This window comes from Misgurnus anguillicaudatus, chromosome 6 (assembly GCF_027580225.2).
Source record: "Misgurnus anguillicaudatus chromosome 6, ASM2758022v2, whole genome shotgun sequence".
NCBI lineage: Eukaryota > Metazoa > Chordata > Actinopteri > Cypriniformes > Cobitidae > Misgurnus > Misgurnus anguillicaudatus.
Window position 1 is genome coordinate 16365826 of NC_073342.2, and position 25609 is coordinate 16391434.

General features: G+C 36.4%; 1 protein-coding gene across 1 annotated transcript in view; it reads right to left on the reverse strand.

Moving 5' to 3' along the window:
• Nucleotides 1–641: 641 nt before the first annotated feature.
• fa2h (fatty acid 2-hydroxylase) overlaps nucleotides 642–25609 on the reverse strand; it is a 30468-nt gene continuing 5500 nt past the window's right edge. Inside the window, exons 2-7 of the mRNA XM_055192577.2 lie at nucleotides 7946–8038; nucleotides 4144–4286; nucleotides 3814–3914; nucleotides 3473–3645; nucleotides 3131–3383; nucleotides 642–793 (exon numbers count right to left, since the gene is read on the reverse strand). Of these exons, the coding sequence (XP_055048552.1) occupies nucleotides 726–793; nucleotides 3131–3383; nucleotides 3473–3645; nucleotides 3814–3914; nucleotides 4144–4286; nucleotides 7946–8038 (831 nt within the window). The 3' untranslated portion in view covers nucleotides 642–725. The remainder of the gene's footprint in view (nucleotides 794–3130; nucleotides 3384–3472; nucleotides 3646–3813; nucleotides 3915–4143; nucleotides 4287–7945; nucleotides 8039–25609) is intronic.

Consider the following 25609-nt stretch of genomic DNA (forward strand, 5'->3'; position numbering starts at 1 on the left):
TATAAAACATCAAACCTGCAATGATGCGGAAACATTTACTTAAAATGGTTTGATGGATCATTTCCTCAAGACAGGATTTTTACGTGTCCAAAGTTTTTGGGGCCGTAACAGGAGACGCAATGTTTGACAGACAGCAGGGGGAACCAATGGTCCGTAAGCATCAACACTGAGTAGATAAAAGCGTTTGAGACTTTCCTGAGTTTTCCTTAAAGGCAATGGCTCACACGACCGCCTAAAAAAAGACCACCGGGTCTGACGGATACCCTTCAGCACAATAACACTACGACTAAGATAATCATTTATACTCTCTCTCTCTCTCGTTCATCCACACCTTCACACACCATCCCACACTTACCGGTGTCTATCTATCTATACATCACCTAATGTTATATGGATAGGCAAAACTGTACGTTTCGTGATATTCTGGTGCCTCTAATAAACAAAAGATTTCTTTGATTCATCATTATATTCATAAAGTAAATATAAATATTTATATAGCTCGACATTCTGTGATTCAAGAAGTTTTAGGCACTCTCCCTTCTCGTAAAACTGATGATCATGAAGGCCTTAGACTATAGCTGATAGCAGCAGAGAGGGGTAAGACTGTGTACCTAATACGGTACCAAAGACATAAGACTGGGTGAGGATGCAGTGGGAAATGGAGAGGCTTATAGGAGTTTAATGGGAATGTATTGCTTTGGTCGTTGTGGCAAAAGAGGGAGTTTTTAAAACGTCTGCTCCGGGATGACTGTGTTGAAGGGGTAGTCCCAAAATGTAGTGCTGATCCCGAAACCTGCAGAACAGACAGAATGAAAACAATTAGAATTACAAACAGAATGATAAAACAACAACAACATTATATACCATCCTATACTGTATTTATGACAATATTTAATATTTGTATATCTTTATTTTTATCCTTATGCTATATACACATACACCACCATTTTGTAAACACTTACTCGTTCCTTATTAATATTTATAGTTTTTGACATTATAAAATAATAGTAAACTTATTCAAACTATTGCATAACATAAAGGCAACTATAGGAATTATGTTTTGACCAAAAGTATCCAAAATAAATCAAAACATGTTTATATTTGTTCATCTGAAGTGTAGTACCCCTTTGTAGTAAATTAGCAAAAATCTTACTCATTGCGTTTTATTATTCATCTTCTTGAGGTTTTACCATGTGATGAATTTTAAAGAGTCTTAAAGTAATTAACATCTATTCTGGGCTTTTATTGGTTGACTTTCCTTTAATATGCAGTCTAACTGTGGGTTCACATCAGATGCAAGTTCAACTATTTGCGCGAGTAGATTACATACAAAGTCAATGCAAAGACTCAGATCAGATCAGACGTGTCCTCGTGTGGCCGATGCGAATGACGCGATATGGGCAGCGCGTTTGCCGCAAAAACATTCGCCTCAAACGCGTCTTCGCCCAAGTTGAAAATATTCAACTCGAGCGAAAAATTAGCATGATACGAAGTTAAATCCTGTGAGTAATCTAGAACGAGTAACGCAAGTAAAGCATCATGCTACGTACACACCAAACGCGCTGGAGGAGTCAAGCGCGAGTGATTTCAATGTTAAGTCAATGTGAAGGCGCGTCTGGAGGTCTCGCGGTGCGAATGAGGCGTGTAGCGCTGCGTGGTAGACGCGATTCCACTTCATTCATGAGTGTAGTTCAAGCGAATGGCGCGAATTGAGCGTTGCCGTGGCAAACGCGCGAGTTGAAAAATTTGAACTTTGGCGGAAAAACATGCAGCGTTAAACAATTAGGAGCTTGCTCTAGTAGTGACGTGATTACAGGAAGCAAGCAGACTCGCAGAAGCCCCTCCCATGACGCAAATTTCCGTGTGAATGTCTCGATGACTAGAATTTCACGCGCAGCTTTTACGCGTGAATGAAGCGAGTAAACTCAAAATGTTCAAGCAGCAAACTAGACGTGGTAGACGTGAATTTGACACCTTAAACGAGTCATCCATTTCTACAATTATATTTTAAATAATTTGAGAAATTTTCCAAGGAAGAAATGTAAATGTTTGGCACAATTATATTTTTGTCTACAAAATCATACATACACCTTCATGCTGGGCAAAGATTGATCGCAATTAATCGCATACAAAATAAAAGTGTTTTTTTTGCATAATATATGAGTGTGTGCTGTGTGTAATTATTATGCATAGTTAAGCACACACACAATAAATATATTAATTTCAGAATTTTTTATTTATATATAATTTGTTTTAAATCATTTTTATTTTTTAATGCGATTAATCGCAATTAATCTTTGCCCAGCACTTTCTGTCAAAAGATTAATCGCAATTAATCGTATACAAAATAAAAGTTTGGTTTTTTGCATATATTATTATTATTATTATAAATATATTATATATTTAATATTTAGGGCACCATGCTACCATTAGATTTGTAGTTTTTCCAATGTTATAGTGACCAGATATAATTGTTACTAAGTCTCTTTATTAGAATACAACGGGAAAATACAGTAAATTTGTATGTAGTATTAAAAACAGTATAAAAATATAAGCTGAAGTGTGAAGTATTTAAGGTAAACTCCCCGTCCACTTGAGCAATAGGAGGCAGCTGCAGGATCTCTTAAACCTAAATAAAATTAAATCCTAATTTCTAATTCTAATTGAATGACTTCAGGACTTCAGTCTCCTCAAAAAAGCTCAAGACGTAGAGAGGTCACACTAAATACTGACTGATGACTGAAGAAGACATTTAGATCTGAAAATTGTTTTTTTTTTTTTTGTGTACATATTTCCTGTATTTTCTGTATGTATCTTAATAAAAAGAGTGAACACTTTACTAAAACAACAAAGCTGGTGGTGGTGGCCTAAGACTTTTGCAAAGTACTGTATATATGCTTAAATGAATTAAATTAGTTTATAGACAAAAATATAATTGGCCAACATATTAATTTCTTTCATTGCATAACAAAAAAAAAAGGTTTTCAATAAATGACTTGGACCCAAACATTTAATAAAAACAACCAATAAGAGCCCAGAGTAAAAGTGAACTCCTTCAAAACCTTATATATATATAAAAGCCATCATTCCATGCCCTAACACCTGGGGTCTTGATAAATCTTGTCCTCACCTGCCCGTTGGTGTTCAAAGTGGTGTTTGACGTGGTAAGCTTTTAATCCATACAGATAAGAGCCTTTCTGTGGCGAGCCGTAGTGCAGGTAATAGTGGATCATGTCATAGACCACGTATCCACACAGACCTCCGACAAACAGCGAGGTCCCCAGACCCTCAGGGAAGATCTTGACGAGCGCTACATAGAAACCCCCGATAACAATGGCTGCCAGACTGGGAGGAAACACCAGACGAGAGCCATCGTATGGAGACTGTTAAAAAAGAAAAATGAGTGGTTGGTTTTTAAATAGCTTTTGTGATAAATGTGAATGAATCTCAGATATTGAATGAAATCACACACCTTGTGGTGCTGACCGTGCAGCAGGAAGTGCAGCATGATGAGGTAATAATTGTGGGCAGGTGGGCGCATGTGGAAGACGAAGCGATGGATGCAGTATTCGACAAAAGACCAAATGAACATCCCGATCATGAAAATAAATGGAAAGGTGTACTTGTGGATCAGAACGGAGTAATCTGAAGATGACAAGAATCAAATCGAGTCATATTATATTTCACTAGGTAGGTACATTTTCACACGCAAGGTAAATTTAACACTTAGCAACACTTATTTACTTAACATTGGCTCTTTGTTACTCGTTTAACTAAAACGATTGATGTTTGGATTAGATCAGATTACGTTACCTGATGTAATGTACAGTCTTGTACTCTCTTGTGCCAATAATGCGTAGCAATACCAGCTCAGATAGATGACCAATGGCAACCATACAATAGGCACCATGTACCTGCATACACAAATGCAAAATGTTTATTGTGTAACAGAAAATACATTTGAATGAAAATGTTCATTTAATAACATTGCATACATTTTTTTTAATCAATTTCTGTGGGTGGCCAGTCGTAAAAACAATCTTGTTGAGCACTGCTTACATTGTTCATTCAAATCAATTATAAGCAATAAAATAAATTAATCAATAAGAAATCATAACCTAAAAATCAATTCATCTCTCTTACCATGAAGTCTTTGTGTTGGCCTCAAAAAAATCCGATTCAAACAGTCGGATCGGTCGGTCCACAGGCTGATGGACCCATGTGTCATAATTCTCTCCCAGGTTTCCGACCTGCCATGCCAGCGGTTTTCCCCAGTCTACCAGATCCTAAACAATAAAATAATTTCACAATTATAATTTCAAAAGGTATATCAATAATGTCAGTTTGCTTGTTTATGATGCAAATTTTGACCAGTGGTTAGGATGAGAAGTTCCCTACGTTCTCCACTAGATGTCAGTATAACATTATAGTTCATTGTTTCTTAAAGGGGACATAACTTAAAAATTTGACTTTTTCCATGTTTAAGTGCTATATAGTTACTTTTATCAACCTAGAAAATGTGAATAAGATCAACCCAGTAACTTAGTTTTGGTAAACCATTCTCCACAAGCATGTGGAAAAATAGCTCATTGAAATTTGGCTCCCCTTGTGATGTCAGAAGGGGATAATACCGCCCCTTAATCTGCACCTTATCCAACCATGCACTGCCATTTAGTGCAGAAATCAGCTCATTTGCATGTTAAAGGACACACCCAAAATGGCACATTTTTGCTCACACCTACAAACTTGCTATAATAAATTATCTATATGATATTTTGAGCTAAAACTTCACATGTGTGCTCTGGGGACACCAAAGATTTATTTCATTTTTTTGGGGGAGGGTAGAATTTGTGAGTGGGGGCCTTTAAATGTTGTTTTAGACTAAGGAGGTAGCTAAAAATGTTGAAATCCACCGATCTAAAGAAGCGAAAGTGATTGTGTCACTACTACACCACAAGGGTGTGCTAAGTCCCCAAGAAACCTTAAAACCTTGAAGTCAAGATGGATCCATTCTTCTTTTCTGTCCTTTATGTGCATTTTATGTAACACCTGGCTGATATTACACAAGTACAGTCTGGTAATCACGTGCATTATACACCTCTCCAATGTCACTCACCTAAGATGTGACGACTTCAAGCGTGCAAACTTGTTACAAGGTACGAAAGGCCATCAACTTTCAGTGATGTAAAATATGATTGGCTTTTGAAAAATGCTTATATCATAGTTTTGGCGGTATCAGTCAAGGTGTTACTGCATGACAGGATACCAAGTATAAGATAACCACCCACTTTGTTGTTTATTGCTTCTTTGTGCAATAAGAGGGAGAGTACGAAGAAAACAGGTTGGATTCTTTGAAATGTCATCTGTCAGTCTATGAACAGGTACATGAGGATAAATCACCGCCTCTTTATTTCCCCTCAAAGAAACTTGGGTATGAATGAAGGCATTGCTAAAACAGGTGCAGAGACCACATTCCTGTCAATAGGGAATCGTTTTTCTGTATAAAAAATGACTTTAGCTGGGTTTTCACATATTTCTGAATAGTTAATCGGTAAAAAGAAATTCCTAATGAGCACATTTGTTTGCACATTCATGCATATGCAAACATGGGAATCTCAAATAACTGAAAGCGCGGATCTCATGCAGAGGTCAATGCACTGTAGATCACTAACCCTGTCTGTCAAACCTAAAGGCTTTGGACCAAACAATCAATGTTTGTGAAAGATCTATGCCAGTTTAAGCAAATGAAAAAGAAAGCAAAGTATATACTTCTCATTGTTACTCATTGTTCGTTTTAGACAGTTTCGTTAAACCATTCAGCCGTAGAAATGACTAAACCAGACAAGAATAATAACTAAAATGAAAGCGCTTTTTATAGAAAACCGAAAACACTATCACATGCTATTCAGCCTATCACACTGTTGGTGTAAAAAAACGCAATGGTGTTTGTGGCTTCCTGTCATATGATCAAAGGCTTGCTACCAGATGTCAAGTAAACTGTAATATAGACATTTAAAGGGACAGTTCACCCAAACATTTAATACTGCATCTACCAATCTTGTTCCTAACCTGTGTGACTTTTTTTTGTCTGTGAGACACAAAAGAGCGATTTTGGATAATGCACTGGCTGCCTTTTTCGTGCATTTACAGTAAATGGAGGCTTTTGAGCTTCCGAGGACACAAAAGCTTCATAAAAGTATCAAATTTGTGAATCAATTGTTAAAGGAGGTTTTCTCAAGCGGATCTACCGATTCATTGAAAATATCTGATTGAAATGATTTGGACATGCCTATTCTCTCATGAATTCTCATGAATGTGCCAAGGATAAAACTTCATTCAAACCTTATTCATTCTGCCTCGCATCCACAGCTATCAAATAGCAAATAAGTCACGGACCAACTTACATTTTTTTTACTTTATTATTCTGTGTTGCGTAAAAGAAAGTGAATGTAAATCATGAAATGACTTTCATTTTGGATGGACTATTATTACTATCTGTCATAAAATGTCAAAAATTGTGTTATGGCCTGTATTGCAAAAATGGGTCCCAAGCTGTCACTGGTGCAATGCAGTACCCTTTAAAGGTGCAATGTGGGATTTTAAGAATGATCTCTTGACAGAAATGCAATATAATATAATATAACATAACTATATACCAAGTGGTGACCAGTGTTGGGGGTAATGCATTACAAGTAACATGCATTACGTAATAATATTACTTTTCTGAAGTAACATGTAAAGTAATGCATTACTTCTTAAATGTACACTGAAAAAAATGATTCATTCAATTTAATCAATTTTTTAAGGTTAAGTGGTTGCAATCAATTTATTTAAGCTACATTTAAACAAAAGTTTTTTTTTTACTTTGAATTAATAATTTTTTTTCAGTGTACACATTAATATTTGAGTTACTTTTTCAAAAAAGTAATGCAAGTTAGTTTTTTAGTTAAATGAATTCGATAAAAAAATTATGATATGAATTAAACTAAGCGTAGTCACATTATGCACTCTATGCGTACACGCCTGTGTGGGAACAGTTTGAGCCCAAAACTGAGATGGCAGGCCAGAGCTCGACATTTTTGTGATGAAATACGCAATTTTTGAATGCAGAACTTTTCAGTCATTAAAACACCTGCAAGGCCTGAAAGAGATCAAGCCTTAGCCAAGAAAAAGTAATGAAAAAGTAACTAAAAAGTAAAGTAAGCATTACTTTCCATGAAAAGTAACTAAGTAACGCAATTAGTTACTTTTTTTGGGAGTAACTTAATATTGTAATGCATTACTTTTAAAAGTAACTTTCCCCAACACTGTTGGTGACTTACATAATAAACTGTACTGTTTTTATTATCTTAGAATGAGCCGTTTATATCTACATACACTGCGGGTCTCCTTACATAGAAGTCGCCGTCATGTTTCTACAGTAGCCCTAAACGGACAAACTGTCCGTACATTGTCTCAGATGACGACATGTTTGTCCCGTGGCAGCTACCGTAGCTTCTCTTTGCGTTTCAGAATGGAGGTTGGTTAATATGTACCCCATTTATGGCGCTTTTCCATTGGATTTTGTGGCAGACTGAGAAATGAATGAATGTATGGGACATTCTCACTTGTATGATGTCACAGCAGTAGGCGGCGCAATTATAATGACACGCCTATAATCCCTCCCAGTATAAAGTGATACTAAACTCGATGGAAAAGCTTACCGAGCTGAAGTGAAGTGAGCTGACCCGACATGACCTATGCAATGTAAAGGGCCTTTAGGTACAGATACTGTTTGGTACCAATATGTATCTCTGAGGTACTAATATGGAACTCTTTAGGTGCAAAGGTGTACTTTTTGAAAGGGTACCACCCCAGTGACAGCTAAGGACTATTGTTTGACTATGTTTCATCTGCAATTCAGTATTCATGTCAGACAAGCATCAAAAATTTTATTTTTTCATACCGTTTCTTCATTGACTTTGCTGCATTTATTGATGGCTGAGGTTGCTTCTTCATTTATTGTGTCTTCTGTCATCTTCTTTCTCTGTCTTAGAGTCTGAAAGAGAAAAAGATAAGAGAGTCAGGTCAGTAAAACTACAATGATCATGTCTGACAAGATGAGATTTTACTATTGCATTAAATTGATCATTAATAATAAAGCTGCTATATATACGCAACTTTACAAAAAGAAAATTTAACATATGAATTAAAGAAGAGCCATTACTGTAAATTTGATTTATGGTGCATATAATGTGACCCGGTCTGTGAAATCTGACATTTAAATTTGACATTTGGCGCATCAAAGTTTAAGTTCACATTGATTTTAATATTTGACATCATGACTTAACTCGAGGTTAAAAATATCAAGGTTATATTTTCATTATATAAAATGATTTTATGTAAAAATCAAGCAAATGAAAAACAAAACATCAGAATATTTGGAATATAACTCATAAGCCCTGACCACATTTTTGATATTTTTACACCCCATACAAAGTTTTCATTTGTATGAACTATTTAAAATCACATTTGCGCGTGACCTGCTATTGTTTGAAAACTTTCTACATACAAAAGAAAGTAAACCGGAAAATTCATTCAAACGTGTTGAATGTATGAATTCCAACGCTGTGACACAAAAGCCACACAATATACGGGAGGTGCACGTCATGAAACGCGTTCAAAACACACACCCATATAAACACATCAAACCACAATACTAACTACGTGACGCTTGTTGCATATTCATAATGCCCGAATCACACACATGATGTCATGTCTCACAGCGGCGTGCGGAAGGGTTTATGTCTTTAGTCAGTCACTCAAACACACCCTTCACAGATGGCTAGTTTGGTGGGACAGACAGGTGAAATATTAATCAGGTCTCATGTCGCTCCATACCATTCTAACGTTAAAGAGGTGATTAACCCTGCCCCTTATCACACCTCCGCACGCACCAACGCGCACACGCCTCTATGGCAACCTTACACCTGTTATGGGAATATAAGCCATGTGCATACTCTGCATATGTACACTGTACTGTATAACATGCTACAAACGTGGATTCTAGACTTATCACACAGTTATTGCCAACTTGTTATTCATGTTTATTGTGATATTCAATAGTACTTACTCTGAAAAAAAGCACAAGAAGGTACAAAAGTTCACTTTTGCACCTAAAAGGTGCATATTTCTTACCATACAGGTATCTCAAATGTACATTTCTGTATCTAAATGGCACATATTAGGACCTTCTTAAAAGGTCTTTTTTTCTGAGTGTACCAAGAACAGCATGCCAGAAGTTGCATACTATAAAAGGTGACCCAATCTGTGGCACCGCCACATTGACATGTAGGACCATTTTTTTTGCACAAGTGGTGTTGGGTTTAGGGTGGGGCTTTAATCTTGCTTTTTTCAATAAATAGTACATTTCTGTGTAATGCACATTTGGTATAAATTCATTTAAATTCCCCTTCTTGTAAAAAAAATTTTTCAGGTAGAAAAATCCGTTCTGCTTTTATTATAAATGAATCTGACTCACTGTGTAAAATGTATTTAAAATAAAAAATATCTGGAAAAAAAGTAATTGCATTGGATTGAAAGCCAACATTTGCTCAAAAATGACTTTGGGGCACCGCCCCATGGACATGTACAACCTTTTTTTAAGATTATTCAAGTTTTATTACAATCTGCCCCAGTGATGTTGGGTTTAGGGTGGAGCTTTATTCTTGCTTTTTGAATGAATCATGTGTTTCTGTACAATACACGTTTGGTAAGAATCCCCCCTTGTAATATTTAAAATTTTTCAGGTTGAAAAATCTGTTTTGCTTTTATTAGAAATGAAACTCACTTATTGTATAAAATGTATTTAAAATTAAAATATCTGAAAAAAAACCAACTAATTGTAGCATTGGAATGAAAGCCATAATTTGCTCAACAATGACTTTGGGGCACCGCCCCATTGACAGGTGGGGACCATTTGTTTTAAAGATTTATTCATGTTTTATTAAAATCTGCCCCAGTGATGTTGGGTTTAGGGTGGGGCTTCATTCTTGCTTTTTTTAATGAATCATACATTTCTATACAATGCACATTTGGTACGAATTCATTTAAAATCCCCTCCTTGTAAAATGGTTGAAAAATCTGTTCTGCTTTTATTATAAATAAAACTCACTCACTGTAAAAAAAAATAAAAATGAAAATATCTGAAAAAAATTAACTGTTGCATTGGAATGAAAGCCAACATTTGCTCAACAATGACAGTTTCTAGGACAGGGTTTATATTAATTTGGGACTCTGCCTAGTTATATTAGAACATTTAAGTCGTTTTTACAAACATACCTTATAAATAAACAATACAGTTGTGCATCTTGAGACAAAACAATGGCACTGATATACTGTATGTGAAATAATGCCAGTACTAGAAGCTCAAACATGCATTTTAGTCTGGGGCTAGGATAAGCCCTGTCCGGGAAACCGCCCCTTTACGTTCAACTTATATTTAATTCAATTCAAAGTTATGTATAAAATGTTCATTGTTACAAATAAGCTTTACATTAGAATAGAAACAAAGCACATACAAAAATATTTAAAATTTGAAATATTTAAAATATTTAAAGATTGTGTAAATGGACCATAATAATGAAAGCAGCATAAATGACATGTACAAAAAACTACTGTCCAAATACAGAAATTCAATACAAAAAAAACAGCATAAATACAGAAAATTGGTAAAAGCAGTACTGCCTGATAATAAAATTTTTATGATCTTCCGCCTGACCTCCCTGAAATCCGTTATTCCTCCTAATTTTTCCCCGTCTTCTTATGTATCTTCTACCCCGCTCCACCCATCTCTCAACGTTCATTCTTGATTCTCAAGGTTTCTGGAGTTGAAGTTACATAAACCACTAAAACAACTAAAAGCACTACAGGGTGAATATGACCCGAGCCACATTCTTGTGGCGTGAAACAAAGCAGACGAGCCCAACCAGATAATCCAGGTGACTGTGTGTCAGTCCGTAAAAAACACGATCACACAGGAATTCGCATTTGCATTTATTTAAGGTTACTGCTGTTGACACTTACACCAGTCAAACTTCATTCTGAACATGTCCGTGTTTCTGTTCTCAGCACTTAACACATACTATCCATTCCACGCTAAAAGCAAAAAAAAATACCGTTTATAGTACAATCACTGAGTAATTACGATTTATTGTATCCAGACACACCTAGCACACGGGATGCATACGTGCCTGCTGGTGCATTTTACCGTTTACAACGCCAAGTGCCACGCCAATCATCATTCTAGAAAGTCAGACAAACCAATAGTAAAAAGAGGAAATAGCACACTTGATAAAACTGTGATGTAAACTCTGATAAAGTACAAATCACGTTGTAAGGGATTTTTACACCCTAAAAATGCCACACGTATGTAAATATGCACCAACAAAAAACACCGAACTAGCAACTAGAGACAATACACACGGGATTGAATTCAGAAACAAACAGCGGTAGTTATAGGCACAGTCTCCATCCAAGAACTTAAAACCTGCATCTCAAACAATACAGTACGCAGATCCACAGATTATAAACCTTGTGTCGAATGAAATGATATCATCTGGCATGCACACACATGTGATTATCTTGATCACGTTATTTCAAGCAAACAGATCGTATGTTGTACATAAACATGGGAGACAGATTTAGAAACTGTTGGATGATGCTATCTGGTCTGCGCTAAACTTCGAAACATCCTTGACTTCGCAACTTTACGGTTTGCTAGGAAGTTCATTTATACATTCTTCTGGAGTTCATGGTCAAAGTTAATGTGAAAGACAGCAAATCATTTGCCTTTATAGCTCAGAAACGTTTTATCCTGTCCGGCACATGTGACACGAGATGTGTGTCGCCCTTCTGTGGAGAATGAGAGGTGATGGAGCGTAAACCAGGTTTAGATTTTATGTGTAGCAGTTTAGTAACTTTAATGGATTTAGTGATACTAAAATGATTCGTGTCATCTAGTATGCAGAGCAAATATAAGAATGCTATTTGTAGGTTTATAGGTGAAAGGTGAAACACTATAATGGTGCTATTAAAACATCACTTTGTTTAAGCATTGCATTTAGTCCAAGTGTTAAAGTGTAATTCTGTGCATTTCACAATATTGTAGCAAAACAGCTTTACAAAAATATATTAGCAGCACAGGCAGTAATAAGAATAATTATATAAATATAAATATACTTTTTTAAATATAAATCTATATAAAAATCTAGTGAAATAAAGATACATGAACAACCCAACATTGGGTCATTTTAACCCAACATGATGTCATTTTTAACCCAGCATGTGTTCTGTCCAATATTAACCCATTATGGGTTAAAAATAATAATTTTTACAGTGTGGTATTATTGTAAAATACATGTACACTAGTAATACCAATGTCAAAAAAATCTTAAAACCATAAAAGGATTTAAAATCATATTTCACATATAAGAGTTACAAGACTACACTTGTTGCAAGTCAACCAACTATTTTAAGTTTTGATAAGTTGACATAACTTATAAAATCAAGTTGATTAATTAATTTTTTAAGTTAAACTAGCACAAATATACATGTTGGTTTTGATATTTTGATCATGTGATAGGATTCTGGACAGATATCAACTTGGATCTGTCAAATCTAAAGTTTGGAAAACTTTTCACCCCTTTTCAATGCCTTAAAGGGGACATTTCACAAGACGTTTTTAAGATGTAAAATAAATCTTTGGTGTCCCCAGAGTATATATGTAAAGTTTTAGCTTAAAATATCATATACAGTGGATATAAAAAGTCTACACACCCCTGTTAAAATTGCAGGTTTTTGTGATTTAAAAAATGAAAACAAGATGAATCGTTTTAGAACCTGTTTCAACTTGATAACATACTTCCAACCTATATATTAAAGTTAATAACAATAAGAAAACTTTTGTGGTAAAAAAAATGGCAAGTAAAGTTGTACAATAACCAGGTTGCATAAGTGTGCACACCCTTAAACTAAAGCTTAGTTTAAGCACCTTTAGATTTTATTACATCATTCAATCTTAATGGGTATGTGTCAATCAATTTCACACTTTTTGAATTTGCAATATTTTGCCATTTTTCCTTGCAAAAGCATTTTAAATCTTTCAAATTGGTTGGGTGTCTCCTGTGCACAGCCCTCTTCAGATCACCCCATAGATTTTGGATGGGATTTAGATCCGGACTCTTGCTGGGCCATTCCAAAACCTTGATCTTATTTTGGTGAAGTAATTTCTTTGTTGATTAGAGGTGTGCTTTCTGTCATTGTCATGCTGTGAGGTGAAATTTCTCTTCATTTTAAGTGTTTTGGCAGAAGCCTTTAGGTTTTGGGCCAAAATTGACGGGTATTTGTAGCTATTCATTATTCTATCCACCCTAATTAAAAACCCCAGTTCCAGCCGAAGAAAAGCATCCACAAAGTATGATGCTGTCACCTTCATGCTTTATTGTGGGCATGGTGTTCATTTGGTGATGTGATGTGGGTTTTATTGCACCAAATATATATTTTGGTATAACAGCCCAAGTTCAACTTTGGTCTCAATGGACTATAATACATTATTCCACATGGATTTGGGACTTAGAAATATTTGTTTTTACAAACTTTAGATGGACTTAATGATATTTTTGAATAAAAATGCTAATAGCCCAAACATGAAGAATTCAGGAGATTTTTGTCACATGTAGGGAGCAAAAAGTACTTGCCAGATATTGTTACAATTCTTTTAATGTTGCTGTAGGCCTCTCGGCAGCCTTCTTTACCATTTTTTTTCTGGTTTTCTCATAAATTTTAGGTGGATGCCCTGGTCTTAGTAATGTCAATGTTGTGCAATATTTTCTCCACTTGTGGATTATTGTTTTTACAGTACTCAATGGTATCTTCAGGGTCTTGGAAATGTTTTTAACCCTCTGTGGATTGATATTTTTCAACAATGGGATCATGTACCTGCTGAGTAAGCTCTACACAGACAATCGCTTTTTCAGTGGGATGATACTTAGAAAAAATCCTTTAGGACCAGGTACACTTCATTAATAGTTAAAAAGTTATTTTAATTGATGACAGGTATGTACTACTTCATATTTACATATCTAAATGTGATTGTTTGCTTCTGAACACTGCCAAAATCACTATTGTAAAGGGGTGTGCACACTTGTGCAGCCTGGTTATTGTACGGCTTTGCTTGCCATTTCTTCACCACAAAATTATTCTTGGTGTTTTTTACTTTGATATATAGGTTTAAAGTAGGGAATTAAGTTGGAACAGGTTCCAAAATGATTCATCTTGGTTTCATTTTATAAATCACAAAAACATGCAATTTAAACAGGGGTGTGTAGACTTTTTATATCCACTGTAGATAATTTATTATAGCATGTTAAAGGCGGAGTCCACGATGTTTGAAAAACGCGTTGGAAAAGGAGACGGGCCGACTACCAAAACACACTTATAGCCAATCAAATCAAATCAAATGCCGGGTTGCGTATGTGTGGGGCGGGTCTATCAACAGAAGGTCCAGATTCTATTGGGGTAGGGGCGTGTTTGTTTAGGTGATTTCAAATATCAATATTGGCTTTCAAACATCATGGACTCCGCCTTTAAAATTGCCACTTTGTAGGTGTGAGCAAAAATGTGCCGTTTTGGGTGTGTCCTTTTAAATGCAAATGAGCTGATCTCTGCAATAACTGGCAGAGACGTGGTTGGATAGTGCAGATTAAGGGGCGGTTTTATCTCCTTCTGACATGACAAGGGGAGCCAAATTTCCATTACCTATTTTATCACATGCTTGCAGAGAATGGTTTACCAAAACTAAGTTACTGGGTTAATATTTTTCACATTTTCTAGGTTGATAGAAGCACTGGGGACCCAATTATAGCACTTAAACTTGGAAAAAGTCTGATTTTTTATTATATGTCCCCTTTACTTAGGACTTTCTTTAGTACATTGCGTTAATACTGCTCCAGTTACAATCTTACAGAAACTGCTCCTATTTTGAAAGTCAAATGATTTCTGAAAAATAAACTGAAGCTCATGCATTCATATCCGTGACTTTATCGTGTGAACAAATTCATTTATGGTCAATCTGGCCTGCACTCAAACCCCCCTACTTAAACCTCAAAGAAAACTGCATCAAATGTGTCCAAAAGGCTACGGGTTTACAGAACTGTATACCTCAAAACCACATAACCAACACTCACCATACAATGGAAATTTAAATAAAACTACAATCTCCAATCAAATTGTGTGTGCATGTTCTTGTATCTGTCCAAAGAAGCCCACAACATGCCACTTTTATTTCTTTCATACATTATATCTGATTTCTTTTTATATAGTTTTATATCATCTTGCCAGTTGTGAAATGCTCCTTCTTAACTGAAGACGACTGTCTAAGTGTGAGCAAATGTAAATATTTGATTTCAATTAGAATATTGATATTTGCCTTTAATGTAAACATATGTTGATGTTTGTTAAAGGTCAAGTGTGGGTTTTTCATTATGTAAGGTCTTTATACACTACTGATAATATAGTTATCTATTATATTGCATTTCTGTCAAGAGATCCTTCTAAAACTTCCACATTGCACCTTTAGATGGCCATGTACTAATATTGACTCTGCGGTGAATTTAAGAACCACACGGTTATTGATTTCATGCACTTGTCTTCTGTTAACTCTTTCATGAGCAACAGTCAACAGTTTTGCAAGACGTGTGGGCAGGAGAGAATGTAATATCTCGTTTGTGCAAGACAAAAAAAAGGGAAGGAAAAAGACAGGATGATGTTGGCAAAAACCTAAATAAACAGCCGAGTGGAATTTATGAAAATGCAGGCATAACTCATTAGACTGAGCGGGATAGATTTCCGGTGTGGTATGCAAAATCGACAGACTTTAAAGTTGCAAACACCTGCAAAAGCAAAGAGGAAATTTAAGGTATGACAGCATAGTTTACATAAAGTGATGTACAAAATAAATGTGCCAGTCAAGTACCAGGTGCAACAGTCAAAACCTTTAGGTGCTTAAAAAGACAATTGATCAAGACTTATCAGCAGGCCTGGGGTTTAAAATACATGTAATGTCAAGACTGTAAAGAGCTCAGGGTCAAAATGAATCAGGGCTTGGGCCAAAAATGCCAAAAGAGTGACAAAAAAGAACTTTTAGACACTAGTGATAGACCGATATATCGGCCGGCCGATATATCGGGCCGATTTTTGCGAGTTTTATGTATTGCATCGGCCGATATGTGGCTACTGTGTTCGCCGATAGTTTATTCGTGCATTATTTATAGACAGAGTGTAGGAAGCCGCAAGCGATTGCAGGGCATGTGACTAAAAACAACCAACCTTTCCATGACAACATCGAAAGCTCGGCCTAACAGCTGATCATAGCTGGACAAAGCAGGTTTTTACTTCTTATCTCTATATATATATTTGTAGTAGTAAAGTGCTAGAAATTAATATCCTTTGCTGACAAGTTCCTCGTCATTGTGGAGAGCGAAGTTCATGGTTCCTTTGCACCCTCACCTGTTTTTACTATTTGTTAAATATAGTTTTTTAAGTTCAATAAATGTTACTTTTTAAAATTGAGACTTGTAACATTTGGCATCATCATTGTGTCATTTTTATGATGTAAATTAAGTGAGCAAAAGTAGTATCGGCTCCAAATGTCGGCTCAAGAAAATTGGCAGCCTGTATCGTCATCGACTAAGGCTGTTGAAACAAAAATCGGCATCGGCACTGAAAAAAATCCATATCGGTCGATCCCTATTACACACTATATGTAAAATGTGGGGACAAAAATAGTACCACTGTTTTTGTTTGTTACTGAAAATAACAATACGTGACACTGTGTGCGAACACCCAGCTGAAGTCATTGATTTATTGTTTTTTTATATAAACTCATCCTACATAATGTAAAGAACAATCTTTAAAAATATAACCTTGATATATCTGTAATACGGACTGCTCCAAAGCTCATACACTCTCATGTCTCAGGTACATGAAGGTACAAAAGTTATCACCTTATTAGAAAGTACACTTTTGTACCTAAAAAGTGCACATTGGTAGCTGAGAGGTACCAGTATTGGTACCTCAAAGGTTCATAGCTGTACCTAAATGCGACTTATCAGGACTTTTTTTTAAAGTACCGTCCCAGCAACTTTTTTTCTGAAAACATATATTTTCTTATATATAATTCTAAGCTAACACATTGATTTTTTTTTATAACAACCACAAAAATGTAAATATATGACCCCTTCATAAAAAAGTAAAAAAATCAGCAAATTCTACTTTAAAGGACAAGTTTGGTATTTTACACTTAAAGCCCTGTTTTCAGATTGTTTATGATGAAGTTTTGACTGAAATTAGGACATATGCGGCTGCCCCGAGAATTTTCGGGTGTTTCTTGTATCACCTCCCACCTCTATAGTGGCTATGTGGGTGCACAGGAACGGTCCTTCCTGGGATGCATTGAACTTTCGTTTACAAAGACGTGAAACACACAGAGTGGTCAGGGGTGTTCACTGATATGCTCACACAAAAATCGCTGCAAAAGACGCATTCCAAACGGTTTTATTGTAGTTTTTGCCAAACTCCATTGACTTGTATTAGATGTGCTGTGAGGTACAGTATTACTCCGCGCCGGGAACCCGTTTGTATTCTTGCAATTGGCAAAGGCAGATTATCGCCACCAACTGGGCTGGAGTGTCTATTATTTAAGCTCTCGACGGAAGAATATACGGGTGTGAGGCGTTTGGAAAAATAGGTCCACAAGTTTACAACGAATGCTAAAAAACTGTTAGAAAGCATCTTTTGCAGCGATTTTTGTGTGAGCACACCAGTGAACACCCCCGACCACTCGATGAGCCCCACGTCCCTGCAAATGAATGTTTAATGCATTTTAGGAAGGATTGTTCCAGTGCACCTACGCACACATTGTAGAGGTGGGAGGTGAGGCAGCAGGCACCCGAGGATTCTCGGGGCACCCGCATGTGTCGAAATTTCAGTCAAAGCCGTTCTATTTCATCATGAACGGTCTGAAAAGAGGGCTTTGCGTGTAAAATACCCAACTTGTCCTTTAAGTCGCATTTTGTTAATGAAAATGAAGCACTTGATAAGACTGGTATCATGTGTATTATGCAAAACTATCTTCAGTATGACATGGGTAGATAAAACGCCTGCGTTGTAGTGAATACTGGCATCCGAGCTAAAAGAATTCCTCTGTGTGAACAATAAGCACATTTATGGAGGAGTAAGACACTGAATGACAAAGTCACAGATACATTTAGAGAGAGAGAGAGAGAGAGAGAGAGAGAGAGAGACAGAGAGAACAAAGACAGAAGAGAAAAGGATGAAGGCTCAGACTGGTACAGTTGGAAACAGGGTTGGCAGTGTGTTGGACTATGGTTGGGGGTTGAAAACATACATTCAGCCCGTCCAAAGGGCACAGAGGCCATCTGCAACCCCCTCGAACCCTAACCAGCTCTACTGTATATAAATCCTACACATAACCAAACTCCTCCAATGCCCAGAGGGTGGGATAAGTAAAAATCTGTCATTGACATAAAACTCAACATGCATTTTATAATTAAAAAGGGTATCTTGTGCAATATATCGAATAGTAATATGCATATTTCAACGTTTTGCAATAATTTAAAGGAAAACACCACCGTTTTTTTATATTTTACTATGTTCTTACCTCAACTTAGATGAAATAATACATACCTATCTTTATTCAATGCGTGCACTTAATCTTTGTACAGCGTGTCGTGAATGTGTTAGCATTTAGCCTAGCCCCATACATTCCTTAGGATCCAAACAGGGATGAATTTAGAAGCCACCAAACACTTCCATGTTTTCCCTATTTAAAGACTGTTACACGAGTAGTTACACGAGTAAGTATGGTGGCACAAAACAAAATGCGGTGATTTTTAAGCGGATAAAAAATTAGAACTATAATTGTATGACGGAAGAACACTTAGTTTGTAGCACTCCGACCTCGGCACATTTTATTTTGTGCCACCATATTTAGTTGTGCAACTACTCATGTAACAGTCTTTAAATAGGGAAACCATGGAAGTGTTTGGTGGCTTCTATATTCATCCCTGTTGTTTGGATCCTAAGGAATGAATGGGGCTAGGCTAAATGCTAACACCTTCACGAAGCGCTGTAGAAAGATTAAATGCATGCATTGAATAAAGATAGGTATTTATCAATCTGTCTAAGTTGAGGTAAGAACATACGGTAATAAAATATTGAAAAACAGTGGTGTTTTCTTTTAATGTTTTCAATACTTCACCAAATTGTGTATAGTCAAACTTTTAAGTTGAGGTGGATAACAGAGAGACTGCAACGTGAATGTTAATGTCTGTGTGTGCATGAGTACCATGTATGTTGGTTACATCATTTCAATTTTCAAATTTATCTTAATATAGTTCAAATGAATTAAGCTTTGAGCATTACCATATCATATAAGTTATTAAACACATCGCATTCTTTAAATATCATGCAGTCCTAGTATCTAGTCTATTGTATTTTTTTGCTTTAGAAGCATTGTTACACTATGTTTAGAGAAGCAAGAATCGATTCATGGGACAACGTCAAGTTAATTATGGCCGCATACCGGCAGAAAACACACCCTTGCTTAAAGTTAAGTAGAAGTAAACAGAAGACATCTGTTGTCTCGTTCAATAATTGATTTATTATTACCAAGGTATGGGAGGAGGTATGCATCATCTTTAGACGCTAATTTGGCTACTTCAATGTGAGCGATTGTTGCCATAATGCTTAAATAACGAATCGTTTGTTTAGGTGTCACTGGCTGGCCAAGCCTATGGTGAGTCAGTGGTTGCCAAGCAGGGCTTTCTGGTAGGTGCAATGTCCAAAGTTCACATTGGCATCGACTAAAATGATAATGGAAAAGATGATAAATGACCAATTAATTCTGCTTGGGTTTGCTATGGGTATTTTGTGGTCAATAAATATTAAATACACCACAGAAACCATAGTAAAGGTAAAACGAAACAGTAATGTTTGTCGTTTCATACAAAATATGTCAAACAAGCTTGATGCTAGGCTAGCTTAGAAAAAAAATGCTTTGACACATTACCTCACCCCTTTCCAACAGTGATCAGGGTAAAGGGGTCACATGACCCTTGAGGGTTCTTCCGAATCAATGATTAACTTTTATCCAATCAGTGCCAGGATACGCAGTTGGACGGACTGATCCTGATAAGAAGGGGTAACTATGGGACCATTATAAGCTGTCAGCAAGTGAACTGGTACTGATTTGGGGACAATGTAAAACATTTGACATGTGATATTCAGAGTTTTACCCAAAAGTGACTCACTTGACAACCTAAAGTTCATTGTCAAGTGTTCAGTGATTCTTCGAAACTGTGCTAAAGTGAAAAGTTGTGGCTTAAACTGGTTTTGAACGGAACAGTCCACCTAAAAATGAGAAAGCATGTGTAATTCATGACTTATTATTTACAAACTGGCATGACTTTCACTTATCAGTGAACATTTTGAAGATCAAATCCTAGTTACTATTTGCTTTTAAACAGAAACGAATAGCGGCTGGAGGTGTGTAGAGCTCTAAAAAAAGCACAAAAAAATGTACTATAAAAGTGGGTTTATATGCACTATCCCATCCCTATTTACATTCATTATATGAAAAATTATTCTTCAAAAATTCAATCAATATGCAGCTTTTAGGTACAAAAGTGTACTTTCTGAAAAGGTACTGCCCCAACTTTGTACCTTCTAGTATGTGTGTTATATGCACTGGGACTGATAAAACAATCTTTGCCATTATCTTTCCTATCCAATGTATCCCTATATAGCTGGTGCGGGATCAGGTATTCGCTGTTCTCCTGCACGTACACAATGACGAAACTGATCCCAGACCTGTTGCTCTGGAAAATGTAGGCGGGACCGAGACGCGTCTACTCTCACTTTAAACAGGGATGTTGGTGGTTGGCAAGTCACATCACCAGGGAAACTGGCAGAACCTGTCGAGTCAGATACTGGAAATCTTCTTACAAGTATTTTCTCTTTCTCACCCTCCATTCCTTTCCTCATTCACCAGGTCATAGTTACAATCAACGTTTCACAATCCTGGGGTTAGCCGGAATGTGGGGATGGGTAGAATCGTACTAAACGTGCTTACTATCACAGTACCTATGGGCCTTAACATATAGCCAGTAAATCATCCTTACGGGCACGCAAAGATTAGAATGTGAAGAAAATGTTTTAGCGAAGCTTAAAAGATGCAAATCTACAACAGTGTGAGCCCTTCCCTTCAAAACAAGGGTGCAAAGGTCCCTCCACTCGCAGTTTACACACATGAGCCATCGTAAACGGATCAGCTTCACATGTGGAGAGCTTCATACCAACGATCAAGTAGATTAGAAATCCACACAAAGGCAGAAGACCACGTCGGAAAACAAAGTTCACAGATTTTCCGTGTTTTACTTGCATTTTGGCCCAGGTACACGCTGCACTTTAGCTTGTAGCTTTACCCTCATCAAATTTCTCAACAGTTGTTGGGAAACTTCGCTTGCAATTCTCCACACCATTTACTCACCACCACCTAGTCGGTTAGTTACAATACTAATCAAAAGTACACTGTTAGAAGCACAACCTACAGTGTTAAATTAACACACTGCAAACTTTTTTACTTATTATTTTTGTCTTGTTTTCAGTAGAAATATCTAAAAAAAAATTCAATTTAAGATTTTTTTTGATGCGAAAAATGACCTAAGAAATCAAAAAAGTTTTTGGACAAAAAATATAAAATTTAAAAGGACACCACTTTTTTTGAAAATATGCTCATTTTCCAGCTCCCCTAGAGTTAAATATTTGATTTTCAGCCGATCTCCGAGTCTGGCGCTACCACTTTTAGCATAGCTTAGCATAATCCATTGAATCTGATTAGACCAGTAGCATTGCGCAAAAAATAACCAAAGAGTTTCGATATTTTTCCTATATTCCTATGTAATAATCAAGGACTTTGCTGCCGTAACATGGTTGCAGGAGGCGCAATGATATTATGCAGCAGCCAAAAATAGTCCCCATGCTATTGAAAGATACCAAGGGGACTATTTTCGGCAGTGCGCCTCCTGCAGCCATGTTACAGCAGCAAATTCATTGATTATTACGCCAGAATGAGAGTATAGTCCTAGCCATATCGGCCTAGAAAATCACAACTTTTAATTTTCCGTCGGTCTTAGTACACAATGTAACTACAAAAGAAGTTTTAAATAGGAAGAATATAGAAACTCTTTGGTTATTTTTTAGCGCGATGCTAATGGTCTAATCAGATTCAATGGATTATGCTAAGCTATGCTAAAAGTGGTAGCGCCAAACTCCAAAACAGGGAAAATTACCATATTTTCAAAAAAAGTGGAGTGACCCTTGGCTTTAAGTAAATCTCTGCTTAAAACAAGCAAATAAATTAAATAAATAAATTATTGAAATAAGTTTACTTTTTTCCTTAAACAAATATTTCTTAATTTTTTGCTGGTTTTAAACCCAAATTCACTTGAATTGTATATTTTTGGTCTAAAAACTAGTCTAATTTTCTTAGGTCATTTTGTTCATCAAGACAATACATCTTAATTTAAGAATTTGTATATATTTGTACTGAAACCAAGACAAAAATACTAAGAAAGAAAGTCATTTTTTGCAGTGCACTGCTATAATCCAAACCAATAGTGGTAAAAATTAACCCTGAACCAGTTAATTTTTTTGTATTTTTGGTTAAAAAATGGCCAAACACACCTATGGTCAGGTAAATGATTACTTCATAATGGTATTACACTGTAAAAAATTGTTGGTTCAGCTTAAAAAAAGTAAGTTACCTGGTTGCCTTAACATTTTAAGCTAATTCAACTATTTAACTCTTTTGAATCAACTAATATTTTAGGTCAAATCAACTCAAAGTTTATGGCAACCAGGTAACTTACTTTTTTTAAGGTGAACCCACCAAATCCTTTTTATAGTGTAATATCAGCATCAAAAAGCAAAGTAATTGTGAATCCGTTGGCTGTTAGCTGTCACTGGGTCAGCACCCTTTCAAAAAGTGCACCTAAAAAGTTCATATTAGTACCTCAAATGTACATATTGGTAATAAATGTATACACATCCATACCTAAATGGTAAATATTAGGGCCTTTTTAAAGGGTACTGCCCCAGTGACAGCCTGGCAGTGTAGCCCCCTATATTATTCAGATGGAAAATGTGTACCAGACGATTATTTACTGTAAATTCTGGCACAAAAAGCATTGAAATTAAGGTGACAACATTACATTGAATTTTATTTGACAATAAATGAATGCCGATACTCAAAGCAGGTGAAATAAAGGTCATCATTTCCATTAAAAGAGGAAGATATGTTATATAACAGCAAACAATCCGTGATGAGAAATGTTATGAGATAAGCGTTTGTAAAAACAATGATATCTAAAAGGCATTTTTTCAAAAGATAGGAGTTCTTGTGTAAACAGAGGACTGGTGTGACATCCTGTTCAATCAATATGCGTTTTTCCTTCTACTTTCCAGCGTTAATATGTCTTTTCTTCTGACAAGTCTGACAAATGAGGTTCTTTCTTCTCTACTGGATGAACCTGTTGCATAGAACCTGCTGGAAAACCTGGAGGTTTGCTTTACCCCGAGGTCCTACAAAGGGTGCTTTATTGAGTTCCTTGAAGAATTACACCACCTGGTTCTTACTAACGTACCCTTCACTGGTCAAACTGGTTTAGGCTTGTATCTTTTTAACGCATTGCACAGATTTCAGCTTGTCACAGTTGAAGATCAACATATAGTACGAATCAAGATATTGATAAGGCTGGTGCCTATTCGAAAATTTACTATGTGCAATAAAATCCAACATAAACAATGCAAATGATTTACTTGAATTTGTATGATGAAAATCAATGTGAATCGTGTTTGTAGCAATATCAGCAACAAACCTGCTGAACTTCAATGGCGTAATTTTTCTTACGCAACCCATATGACAAATGAATCGCACTGATTCGGTTTACACAACGAAGTTCCCATAAAACTGAAATAAGCATTAGTGAGTCCTACAGCCTACAAATCCACAAAAAACTCCATTCAACTACCGTGTCTGTACTTTACTACATTAGCCAGCGATAGCTTTTCCGTGTCCCAAGGTTCCACACAAAACCATGGCTTCAAGTGTCTCCTGGTGACTGTAGCCTTATGAGTCCTGTACCCAGGTACTCCTCTCTCTTGGGAACCCTACTTGATGCAATTAATGAGCAAGCAAACTTTAGTTACTTCAGGGACCAAACCATCTGCCTTTCTGCTCTGTCATAATCTATAAAAGTGACCTACATGAAAGTCTAACCTCTGAGCATCTGCTAAGACTAGACCTTTGGCCCCAAGCATACTGTATAACGTCCCAATCCCGTTTCACCTGCTCCCAAGGTGTGATCCAGCAGTCAGACCTAACCTCCTTGGGGAGAGAGTATGTACGGTTGCAAATTGATGAGGTTTGATGACACTAGAGCACTAAAGTACCGAGGCTGTCCCTATTGGTGTAGCATCCCGCAGTAAACATTTACTACACCTGAGGATAGCTGTTCATCTTCAATTTTTTAGTTTTAGGCTCTGCATAAACCTCACAGTTTCAACGTGAGGTCCTCGCAGGATCACGAGATGAAATTAATAAAGGAATTTTACTGTATTCAGCATTCACAACAGAGATGGCCCTTTGGTAAACGCTGGCATGGTTCTTTGTGAATTAGCAAACAAAAAGGCTATTGAAGGAGAATTCATATCCTCGGAGAAAAGCATTCCAGAAGCTGGGAGACACATGCTTCGGCCTTCATACATTCTTCTCAAAATCTCATCGAGCAACCAGCCAGACCGATTGAAATCCTCAACATGTGTTTCCGCGCTAACTTTTAAAATGAACACTTTTAAAAATAAAGTTGCTTCAAGATGCCACAGAAGAACCATGGTTCCATAAAGAAAACCTTTCTTAAAAGGGTCTTTAGATTATAAAAATGTATGAAAGAAATGGTTATTTAAAGAACCTTTGACTGAAAGATTCTTTTTGGAACCAAAAATGGTTCTTTTATAGAAATTGATAAACCTATCATTATTTATTCACCAGTGGCGGCTCGTGACTGCTCATCTGAGGGGTGCAAATTCAAAATTAGTGCTCGGAGTGTCATGTGTGTTCCTTGTGTTTTCAAAATATGTGTTTGTTGCGTCATGTGAACCACGTGCATCACGTGTTTTGTCAAAAGAAGTGCCTACTGCACACGCGTCTAAACTGTTTATGATAAAAGAGACGCTCACGTTCACGAAATAACACAAGATACTCCCTTAACAGTCATTCCAGAAAAACGCAGAGTTTTTTTGTGATTGTTGCGGGCCAAAAGTCCTTGATTTTGCGGCGCGTTTTCTTAAAAATGCGATGGAATATGCGGAATATTTATGCAATTTATGCAATGGAATTGCGGGAATTTGCGAAAATTGCGGAACTTGCAAAAACTGCGGAAACGTGCAAAAGCTGCAATAAATATGTGACTTTTTGCAACAAAAATGCGGA